Source organism: Mesoplodon mirus (assembly GCF_964341445.2).
Source record: "Mesoplodon mirus genome assembly, chromosome: 2".
Classification (NCBI taxonomy): domain Eukaryota; kingdom Metazoa; phylum Chordata; class Mammalia; order Artiodactyla; family Ziphiidae; genus Mesoplodon; species Mesoplodon mirus.
In genome coordinates, this window is record NC_138977.1 from 198980349 (window position 1) to 198992685 (window position 12337).

Below are 12337 nucleotides of genomic sequence, written 5' to 3' on the forward strand. Positions count from 1 at the left end.
CCATTCACTACCTGTGTGGCTCTAGACGAGCCACTGTCCCCTGAGATCTCCTTCCTGCTGCATGGTGGTGTCATGGGCATGGAACCAGGCAATGAACATCAAACACCTGCCATGTAAGGGCTCGACGAGAGCTGCAGTTATCACCATCACATCTGCATTTGGGGACAGGCTAGAAAGAATGCCTGAAGTCAGGTTCAGTGGTTACACCCAGATATGCTGACATAAGTGACATTCAGGGGTTCAGGTGATGCTCTGTGCCCAAGTTTGAGGGATCCCTGCTCTCTGATGCAACCTGATTCCATTATTATTTGCTGCAGCACAGAGCCCTTAGGGACTGCTACAGAAAGTGAAAGGTCCATTCTCGTTTATGAATATGGTTCTGGAAATCAGGCTCTACCAAAACAGTCACAGCTTCATTTGAGGAACAGTTACACACTCCATTTCATTAATCCCATTATCGGCCCCGTAATGCATGCTGAGCTCTCATCTCCAGGGTAGGAAGTCTCCTCAGACCAGTCTGCCAAGGGGTGTTGAGTGAGCAATTCTCCAAGCCCCCCAGACCTCCCCAAAGCTGGAAGCACAAATCCCCGCCATCAGGGCTGAGGGGAGCAACATAATGCCAGGAAATACACCTGGTGCTGCAGCCAGCCAACCAGGGGCTTCCCTCAGATCCTTTCTCCTGCTTGGGCGATCCCTTTTTCTGGAGGTGGTGGAAGTGGGGTGGGCTGTGATTAAAGGGGAATCTGAGATTGACACAACTTGCCTTATCTTTAATTCAAACAAAAACAAGAGGCACCCAGGCTGGCACCTGACAGTGTCCTGGAGGGACAGATGGGAAGGCTGGGGGAACAAGCTAGAAGGGATGGCCTTCACCTCACCTTGGGGGTCTCCTTCCTCCTCAGGTTCACCCTGGATGCTTAAAGACCTGCTCGTCTGCTGCTGTAATACAGAGTGGAGGGACTGGCCTAACCTTGACATTATCCTCTTGAAACACACCAGGATCATTTGAGGGGCTGCAGACTATGGATGTAGCCAGCTGAAGGGGTGTGGGGCATGGGTGGGGCAATGCTGTCATCATCCTCCTTAAGACACCCAAGAAGATCTCTCGTCGCAGTGTGAATACTGTGTACAACCCAACCAGAGGCAGAATTTTAATGGGCTGCGGGAGCCTTATTCCTTCCTGCCTTCCTTAATGGTGTTTCTGTGCAGCTGTTAAACAGCTGTGAAATCCCAGTCCAGAGGTGGAGGATGCACTTTCAGTGCTGGAGAATCTAATTCTTGGAGATGAAGGTGGAGAGAAAGAAGGGGAAGAGCTACACTCATTGAGTACCTTTTAAGTTCCAGACACATGGCTATGCACTTTGAATAACTATTGTTTCTAATTCTCTCCAAACCTTAAATGAGGAGCTGGATAACTTAACCAAGGCTGTAACTACTAAGTGGCTTGCTGGGATGCAAAGCCAAGTGTGTCTGACTGTTCGTTTATTTGGTTGGGTCATATGACACCCAAAAAACCAGTAAATATTAATATTAAAAATTCTGACAATAGCTATTGCTGGCGAGCAGGAAAGATGCAGGGAGGGAAGGCAGTAGATGGTCTCCAGACATGGCCACAGCTCTCATCCCTGTAAGTTCATGCCACTTCTCACATTAAGGGGTGGAATCTATTTTCTTTTCCTTGAAGCTGAGCTGGCCCTTTGGCTTATTTTGACCAACAGAATGTGGCAGAAGTAGCATGCTGAGAGTTCAGAGTCCATGCCTTAAGTGGACTGGTGGCTTCCGTCTCCTTTCTCTGGCAAGCCAGCTACCATGCTATACAAAAACCTTAGACAACTGAATGGTGAAGGTCCATATGGAAAGACAGCATGTGGAGGCACAGTGAGGCACAAAACATGTGACTAAAGCTTTTTTTTGGCCCTCTCGGCCCAGCCCAGCTGCTAGATGAATGTAATCAAGTGAGTGACCCCAGCTGACGTCAGCCAAAGAACCACCCCGGCAAGCCCAGTCAATGCACAGAATCATGAGAGATAACAAATCACAGTTTGAAGTCACTAAGTTTGGGAGTGGTTTTCATGCCATAATAAATCACTTAAATCATGAAGGAAAAATTAGGTGTGGCGTCTACATCACTGAAGGGTAATGGCAAATCCTTCTGGTTTCATCCTCACGCCCTGTGTCTTTTTTCACCACTAAGTGCTGGTCATCTGCGGCCAAAATGAAGTGACACGGATTTTACCAGGTGTCTGGGAGCCTGAAAACACCTAAGTCAAAATACCTTTGAGAAAGCAAAGCAGAAAAATACAGATTTTAAAGGGTCCCTGCCCACGGTCCCAGCAATACTTGGTGTGACTTAGAATCAGACGCACGTTTGTCAAATGGTGGTGGTGGGGAGTGTGAGTGGAAGAGTCTGCCTCTCTCTAAAGGAGATCAGACTGCTAAGAGGGGATCAGCAAGCCAACAGGAAAATGGGCCAAGGACAGGAAGAGGCGAGTCACAGAAGTGCACCCCCAAATCACTGGCAAAGGTAGGAAAAGACGCTGAAAGTCACCAGGAGTCAGAGAAATACAAATTAACTAATAATAAGCTATCATTTCCATTATTAAAAACACTGATAATACCTAGTGCCAGGGAGGATATGGTGAAAGGAGCACACTTACACCTTTTGAAATGCATTTTAGGAACATCTATTTCAAACATACTAAGTGTGTAAGGATGTATATTCAGGTATTTTACTGCAACATTGTTTATGATGGCAAAAACTTGAAGCTACGTATTAACTGATAAAGGAAGGGTTGAATAAATTATGGCCCATTCATACCAGGAATATTTTGCAACTATTCAAAAGAATAAATTGAAGTTATACAAGTGTCTTGGAGGGGTTTTCCATGAGGTATTGATGAGTGAGAAAAGCATAATGCATAAAAAACACGTATCAAATATGATCCCTTTTTTTAAAAAATGACAAAACATATCTGTATATATGTTTATATGTATGTTTATGTATGCATATGTATACATCTCTGCATCAGTGTATATGTGAATATATGTGCATGGAGAAAAATATGAAAGGGTGAAAACAAAGTTATTAGCATGCATTACCTGGGGAAAAGTAGAGGGGTAATATGTGGAAAAAAGAAGTGAAGGAGGTAGCAAAATTAAAGGGAAAAGAAAAAAACACAACACTAAGAAAAGTATATGATGATATCATCACAGTTGTACATTACTGTGAAGTTATATATATGTTGTGTGTGTAAAATATAAAATAACATTAAAGAAAAAACATAAAATAAAGTGAATAATGATTTGTACTTCACCTCTACGGAAGCATCCCTGAAACACAGGATTCTGGCATTTAAAAATGATTCATTTTGCTCTGCGTTAATTTTATGTATCAATAGAAGAAATGCCCTTGTCGGCAACAAGCCCTGATTCCTGCAGGATGCAGGCCAGACAGAAGCCCAGCAGCCCTTCTCCTCCAGCACAGCTTCTGAACAGGAAAACCTTCTCCGAAACCGAGATGCTTCCAGTGAGGCGCCTCCCATAATCTCCAGGCTAGAATCTCTGAGAGCGCACGCGCGTCTGGGCACTGGTGTGCAGACAGGCAGAGGTGGTACCTCCAGGCAAGTCCCTGCCACAGACAGCCCCCCCGCAACTGTCCACAGGGTCTCTAGTCTACACCTGCCTCCCAGTCCCCACCCCAGCTTTAGTTCCCTTTCTTGCTTCCCAGGCCCACTCATTCTGTCAGACCCCCAGTTCCCAAAGCCTCGTCATCCCTCCTCTCCGTCCTCGGGGCCTTCAGCTCACCAGCCAAGAGCTAGAGAGAAAAGTCACGCCCAGGCTGCAGAGTCTAACTGGAGGCCATCCAGTCCCCGAGCAACCAAATACCACCCTTATACCTTTCTCTGGCAGACGGCCCACCCCACTCAACAAAAGGCCTCACTCCCGCCTCATTCACTGCTTCTAGTTCACTAAGACTGAAAGTAAAAGGTACAATAAGAGGTTCCCAAAGCCAGGATCAGCGATGGGGGAGGGAAATGGGTGAGACTGGAACTAGATAGTGGTGATGGTGGCACAACATTGTATATGTACTTAATGCCCCGAAATGGTACACATTAAAATGGTTAAAATGGTAACTTTTAGGTTGTGTGAAATTTACAACAACTGAAAAACAAAGAGTACCCCAAGGCCTGGTGGGGCCTCACATTACCCTCTCTAGCTCCCTCGCTGCTGGTATTCGTGGCTGTGGCATTCGACCAGCTCTCAGATGGCTGCTCTCCAAGCCCACCTAAAGGAACAAAGAAGAAAAGAAACGTGAGAACGCACCAGCCTTCTTTGCACCAGCACCATGAGATGAGGGAACAAACCTGGTCACCTGGGGGATGCTCAGAATCACCAGTGGGTGAGTAAAGATCTGTTTAACAAAGGATGACTGGGCCCCTACTCGATGCTCAGGCCAAAAAGAACTTGCTTTCTTATAACCATGAACATAGTTCAGAAATTATAAATGTAGCCTCTCCTCGATCAGTTCAAGGGCACTTGGAGTGAAACATACAAAGTTAACAGGCGAATCCCAAAGTCAGCTTCCTAACCCCCAACTCCCTGAGAAAGCCCAACGCAAACAGGACACTCTCTGGTTCTGGAGTCCCCCGCCCAGGATGCAGGGAGACGTCACCAGTGCCACTCCTAAATATGTGATGTGGCAGTTGCTGCTGCCTTGGCTTATACAGGCATCCTGGTTTCCTCTTTGGGGTGTGAGTCTCCTTTTAGACATTGCTCTGCTTACTTTATAAATCAGACTCTGCCGACACTGCCTCAGTCAAGGGCAGTGATGCACGTACTCATTTGCTAGTATCATCATCTAGAAACCAGGTTCACATCTGTCCCCACCAGGAAGATGGTCTATCACCATCTATTATTAGACCTACTGTGAACCAGGTACAGTCCCGGGCAGCAGGGATTCAGCAGTGAACAAGACAGACAGTGCCTAAGTTCCAAATGGGCGGTTGGACAGTAAATGGTAGCTAAGAAAATAAAGGAATAAGATGATTGCAGGTTCAGAAAATGCTCTGAAGATCAAATGCAGTATGTGGTAACATGGCCTGGAGCAGCTGCTTAGAAAGCGGTCAGAGAAGGCCCTTTAGGGAGGTGACATTTGGGTTGAGACAAGAAGGAGCCAGCCACACAGAGATCCGGGCCAGCGCGTCCCAGCTGAAGGAGGATCAGGAAAGAATCTGGACCGAGAATGAGCTTGCCATGGGGAGGGGCTGACCATGGTGGAGAGAGGGAGGCTGGATCCCCAGGGGTATTAAGAATATAGTTGGAGGCACAGCAACAGGAGAGGCTGATGGCTTAGATACGAGGGACTGAGAGGGGCCCCCAATGATGCCTACATTTGGCAGTTGAGCAGCTGGGTGGGTCGAGACACCAGGGAGCAGATTTGAGGACAAAGCCTGTGACCAGGAGAGACTATCATACACGTGAAACCACACCAAAGCATCTACAGGACAATCTACTTGTGTAAAATATTTCTTGCATTTGTTTAGAAATTTGCAGCTTACAAAGCAGTTTCCCCATCTCCCCTTTGACCTTGATGAAAACACTCTGTAGAAGTGTAACCCCATTTTACAGAGGAGAAAACTGAGTTACAAAATGATCAGCCCAGGGTTGCCAGCCCATAAGGGAAGCTGAGGGCTCAGGACAGTCTCCTGGTCAGAAGCCCGATGATATTTCCTGTGCTCCATAGGTCACAGGCTTCCAGAGCTGCTCAAGGAAGGGTCCCAAACATGGAACCCAATGCCCTGGCCCCTGACAACTACGCAAGACAGCCCTGTGGTCCTGCATCCCAACTCCTGACATGCAGACCACCTCTCTCCCTCTGGTGACTGACACTGGCGGTGGACCAGGCGCGCGCGGATATTTTTACATGCCTTCATCCTGCTCGTCCGCTGCCTTTCTGGTCAAGTCAGAATCCACTAACACACTCCCTGCAGCTGCCGGGGTGTTCGCTGCCAGCTCCCAGACCTCTGGGTATTCTTCCAGTTGCGATATCATTTCCTCTCGGGCTAAAGGTCAGGGGAAATCCTGATGGTATGAAAATCACTGGCCAGCAGAGGAATGTGCCCTGTGCAGACTGAAGGAGAGCCTGAGGCCAAGGCTCCCGGACTAGCTTAGTCTTCACTCCCTGTGTAACTGAGGATGAGACCTTGGGTGTTAGTACTTTTCATCTGTCAAATGGGCTGTTCCAGTTCCGAATGAGGTAATGGTTTGTTTAGGCATTTGCTCATTCATCGACACCTGCTGCATGCCAGATGCTGTTTCTGCTGCTCAGGATATGACACTGAACAAACTCTACCCTGACCTCATGGAAATTATATTCTGGTGGAGGGTAGAGGAGAAAATGATAAACAGGTGACTAAATATATAAGTCGGTTGTTGACAAGCACTATGAAGAAAATAAATAAGGGTGAGGGGAACATCCTAGGGGTGAAGGATTGCCATTTCACACAAGGCAGAAAAGCAGAATCCTGAAGAAAATGAGGGAGAGGGTCTGCAGATATCTGGGGAAGAGCATTCCAACTGAAGGGACAGCAGGTGCAAAGGCCCTGGGGTGGGAGTGTGCCTGACAGTAGGGAGGTGGGTATGACTGGAATGGAATGAGCCAGGGAAAGAATAATAGGTGATAAGGTGAGTGAGCAGTGGAGGGTCTGGGGGGTCAGCTCCTGGGGGACCTTGCAGGCCATTTTCAGGATTTTGGCTTTTATTCTGAGAGATCTAGATGGGAGCCAGAGGACATGAAAGGATTTTGTAACTGCACTGGCTCTGAATATGATCAGGGTTATTAGTAGCAAACAGGAGGGGAACACAGGAGCTGGGATTTGAAAGGAGATTCTGCAAAGCACTAGCCCATCAAAAATAGACCTGTAAGGATACCTGAGCACAGCCTGTTTCAAGGTTAGCTGGAGGCTGTGGCTGAGGGAGCGATGGCTGGGAGAGATTGATATTCAGCTTTGCAGCAGGCAGAGGAGGTGGGGGGATGAGGACTTCTGATTCCCTTGGCCCCCTGGCCCTTGGGGTTACAATGGGAGTAAAGCTCTGGAGCTGGGGGGAGACCAGGGGCCCTCTAGCAGATGGAAGTGGGGAAAGAATCAGTGTTTACTATGTGCCAATTACGGTGCTGACCACGTGCTAGGAACAGTGTTAAATGCAGAGTTTTGTAATTCTAGCCTCATGAAGACTCAGTGACAAAAGAGCCACAAACATCCTCATCTCACAGATGTGGAAACAAGATTCCAAGAGGTGAAGTGACTTGCCTGTCCTGAAGGTACAGCAATGGTTAGTAATGGAGAAGCTGAAGGTGGGTCCTGGTGGACCTCCCCAGATCTGTGCTCCTTTCCTCAGTCTCAGACCCAGAAAGAACAGGAGAACAAGTGGGATATCTGGGGCGGGTGGCTGCCTATTCCCAAGGGAAAGTCACTGATGAGACTGGGGTGACAGCAGTTAAGAACACACATCCCTTCTCTGTCTCAGCAAGAGACTGGCAGCTCTTGTCATTTCTCCAAAGGGCAGCAAATCGCATGCTTCTAGTACAGCTGAGCCTGGGATCTACCTGGAGTGAATGTGATTTGGCCACCCCCCTGATGAAAACCCTCCCAAGGTTTCCCACTGCCCTTGGGATGAATTCTAAGCCCTAACATGACCCATGAGGCCCACCCCTGTGATATGGCCCTGCTGGCCTCCTCCACCCGGTACCTCAGGGCTTCCTGCTACTCCCCCACTCCCACTCTGTGCTCAGCCACCTAAGCTACTCACGGTGCCTTGGATTTCCTTTCTCCTCTTGCTGATGAGCCTTCCTCTGCCACACCCACCTCTTCATCTGGCCAAATCCTACTGGACCTTCAAGGCTCAGCTTGAACACCACTTCCTCTGGGACGCCCCATTGCTCCTCTTGGGTTAGAAGCCCCCTCCTCTGTGTTACCAGCACCCTGGGCTTTTTCACATCCCTTGCCACAAGTAATTGGGATCTCCTGTCTACTCAGCTGATCCCCTAGTTTAGTTTTTAGCATCCTGAAGAAAGGGACCTTGTCTTGTCCAACAGTAAATACCCAGCACTGTGCCTGGCACATAGCAGACAATAAAATATGTGATTGATGGATGAACGGATGGATAGGTAGATGGATGAGTCAGGTAGACAGTGCTTACAAAGAAAACCCAATCATTTCTAACTCATCATCACTGATGGAAAAGTTTGTCTTTTTCAGCTTATGGAGGGAGGGAAGGAGATATTCTTGGAACAATGGCTTTCAACCTTAGCTGCACTTTGGGATCATCTTGGGAAGCTTTTTAGAAAAATACTGAGGCCTGCATCCCACCCCCCGGAGGTTCTTATTTGATTGGCCTGGGGTTTGGGATTTTAAAAAGCTCCCCAGGTGATTCTAAGGTGCAGCCAAACTTGAGATTCTCTACTTAGAGAACCCTGTAAGAGGTAGCCTCAACTCATGGTGTTTTCTTAAAACTAACCTCCTTCCTCCCAAGCTCACCAGGAATGGAAGATGTGGAGCTGAAGACAGACATCAGGTACTAAGAAAAGTCATCTCTCACATCTAAATCAATGGACTGTGTTGCTCCATTTCAGTAAAAGCAAGCAAATAAGACAGGTGTGACTGTGGCTATAACTGCAGCCATAAGCACACAGAACAAGGGAGAGAGAAATATAGTCTGATGCAGACAAAGATTGGGGGCAATGGGGGCAGGGAGTATTCAGGGTGTAGGGATATCTTTTTCCTTGGGTGTAACTGCAAGACAAAAAATATTTGAAAAAATACATATATATGCCCATATTTGATCTTTGGTTAATTACCTCTTCAGTGAGAGGCTATGCAAAGACCCTGTAGATTTCATTAGTCACAGGGGCTTATTCAAACGTCTCCTTTGCATAAGAAACCCAGGCTTACAGCTGGTCTCTGGGAAAGAATGCCCTCCAGGCCTTGAAAAGAGAGCTCCAGGCCTGTTCATGCAGAGGTCAGCAGCCCGTGATGCATGGGGCCAGGCTGAAATGTTTCTATCCAGCATTTGCAATTCAATCCCGCAGTTTCCTTTATGGAACAATTCACTAAATTCAGAGTTGTTCTTTTTTCTAATTCACCATATAATTCACCTCCCAAGTTCAATTAAGAAGCAATCTGTTAGCAACTTTGGGAGCAAGCTGCTTTTCTTTGGGAAAGCCCAATTTTCTTCCGCTCCCAACAAGAAGTGGCTTAATTATATGCATCATATGAGACATTGATGTACACACAACGCCCCTCTACATAATTAATGAAATATTAACTATATACATCCAAAGACTTCTAGGTAGAAAGGGATGGGCTTTTCCAAAGTCCGAAAAGACAGCCATGGATCAATATTGTTCATTTGAATATATGATAATTCATAGTGGCTATGAATTAATATTCATGAATATGATAATTAATAAACAAAACCTTATAGTAATTATTCCTTCTGTCTCATTCTTAGAGCCTAACGTTACTTGGCCCTCAGTTTTCTTTTATTTATTTATGTATGTATGTATGTATTTATTTTTAGCTGCATTGGGTCTTTGTTGCTGTGCACGGGCGCTCTCTAGTTGTGGCGAGCGGGGGCTACTCTTCATTGCGGTGAACAGGCTTCTCATTGCGGTGGCTTCTCTTGTTGCGGAGCACGGGCTCTAGGCACGTGGGCTTCAGTAGTTGTGGCACACGGGCTCAGTAGTTGTGGCTCGCGGGCTCTAGAGCGCAGGCTCAGTAGTTGTGGCGCATGGGCTTAGTTGCTCCATGGCATGTGGAATCTTCCCGGACCAGGGCTTGAACCCGTGTCCCCTGCATTGGCAGGTGGATTCTTAACCACTGTGCCACCAGGGAAGCCTGGCCCTTGGTTTTCTTAAACGCAAAAATAACTACCATTTTTAAATGCTGATTATTTGCAGGTACTCGCATATGTTATCCTGTATTTAATCCTCAAACTAATCCTCTGAGGTGGGTATTAGTGCCATTTTACACGCAGTGTAACTGAGGCTTAGAGCACTTAAGATATCACTGTGGACACACAGCCATTGGGTGGAGAGGTTGAGATTCTCTCCAGATCAGTCTAGTGTCAAAGCCTTTAAGATACAACACAAGTAACCCTGCCAGGACACCCTCAGCTCTCACATTTACTGACTTTTTAATACCTGTATTTACAGCTCCGTCCCATCAGAGGTAAATCTAGCACAAAACTGTTTTGCTTTACTCTAAGAAAAATTAAAAAATAATCTCTAGCACAAGAGATTAAAAATCACTTTACTGCCAGTCCATTCATTCAATAAATACTGATTGAGTGTCTGCTTTGGGCAGCACTGTGCTGGGTTCCTGAAGGCAGAGACAGGCAGTGTCTATCTTCATGGTGCCTTCATGGTGCTAGTGGAGGGAAGAAAATCAACAATAAACAATGAGATCCTGGGACTTCCCTGGTGGTCCAGTGGTTAGGACTCCACGCTTTCACTGCCATGGGCCCGGGTTCCATCCCTGGTTGGGGAAATAAGATCCCGCAAGCTGCAAGGTGCGGCCAAAAACAAAATAGGACAAAACAAACAAACAAATAAAAGGAGATCATTCCATGGAGGGATTAAGCACTTTCAAGGAACTAAAACAGTTTTATGAAAGAGCAATGGGGGATGGGAGCCCAGGGAAAGTCTGAATTGGTGACATTTGAGCTGAGATCTAAATGATGAGAGGGGGACACCCATCTGGGGAGAGTGTTCTAGCAGAAAACAAAACAAAACACCAGCAAGTAAAAAAAAGTCCAGAGGGAGGAAAATAAGAGTCCGATGGAGCTAGAACTAAGGCTAATACCTGAGGGATGCAGGGCCAGTTTGTGCAGGCCTTTGAGTCTTACCCTCACAGTCAACTTGCCATGCCCTTTGGTCATATGTAATATGCACAGCAATCCTGTGAATAAGTAATATCATTCCTCTTCTACAGAAGAGAAAACTGAGGTTCATGAATAAGTTGCCCAAGGTCACCCAGCTGGTAAGAGACTGAATTTGCCTTTCAAGGCAGCCCCTTCTGACTCCAGAATCCATGCTCCTAACCCCTGCCCTCTACCTCACACCTGTACAGGTGTGGTCTAAACAAGCATCCCAAGCAAGGCCAATGGACAAAACATCTGCACACCTCTGTCAGAAAACTACTGGCAAGACACACACAGCAGAGCTTTTCATTATTCATTAGGAGAAAAAAAAACCGAGGCAAAGCCCCCTTAACAGGTTGATTTAGGAATGAACTAGGCAACCAGTGCGGTAATCAGTGTGTAATCCTAAGCAATTCAGTGCCAAGTAAAATTTATATCTATGCCAAATTTCAAATGTTACAGAAGGGAAAGAGAAAATGGGTTAAAAGATCACTGCCAGTTTTTGTTAATGAAATGATTTAATATTGGCAAGTGTATAATAAAACAGGAATTCTTATACACTGCTGTTGAAGGAGGAACACACATTGGTAACATGTTATGAGATAATTTAGCAAGATGTATCAAAGTCTTTTAAAACAAGCAACAATATGATTTTGACCCAATAATATGACTTTGACCCAATAATATGACTTCTAAATATCAGTACTAAGGAATCGATTGACAATGAAAACAAAGGATGTTCATTCTTAACATTTTAAAGACAGACTGTAACAACCACACACCCCCAATAAAGGAATTATGATATAAAGGAACTTAATGCAACATTTTAAACTGTTTTAGAAGAAAGTTTGCTGAATGGGAAAAATGTTCATATTATAAGTAAAAAAACAGGTTAGGAAGTAGTACCCAGTACGATCCCATCTTTTACTTTTTAAAAAGCATATACAAAAAATTATGGAAAAAATACTGGAAGGAAATACCCACAATGTCCATTGTGATGATCCCTGATGGGTGATTTTTGGGTGAATGTTACTTTTTTATATACTTTTTGTAATTTCTAAATTTTATTCAACATATTACTTTTATAATCAGGAATTAAAAATAAAGAAGAACTATATTACATCATACACTTTGCCTAAGAACATGTGCTCTGCACTTTGTAGTGTATGTCTGTACACACGTACACATACACACACACACTGTTGCCGGGAAACCCTTTTCCGATGGGAAAGAAACATACTCGTGTTTATGCAGATGGAAAGGTTGTGATCCAATCTTTTTTTCTACTTTTCTGCTCTCACCATGGAAAGAAAAAATAATGAGTCCACACCTTGGCAAGATGGAAGAAAGGAAAGCTAAGCTCCTTGGTGAGAACGGGAAAGGGCTTGTTGGAAACTTCTTTAAGACAGTGTTGGCT

At 45.7% G+C, this 12337-nt stretch overlaps 1 protein-coding gene across 2 annotated transcripts in view; it reads right to left on the reverse strand.

Annotated features, from left to right (window-relative positions):
- TLL2 (tolloid like 2) overlaps positions 1-12337 on the reverse strand; it is a gene marked incomplete at its 3' end in the record, with an annotated part of 136566 nt that overhangs the window by 69577 nt on the left and 54652 nt on the right. For both annotated transcript variants that reach the window (XM_082604196.1, XM_082604197.1), the window contains exon 3: positions 4208-4285. In XM_082604196.1, the coding sequence (XP_082460322.1) occupies positions 4208-4285 (78 nt within the window). The remainder of the gene's footprint in view (positions 1-4207; positions 4286-12337) is intronic.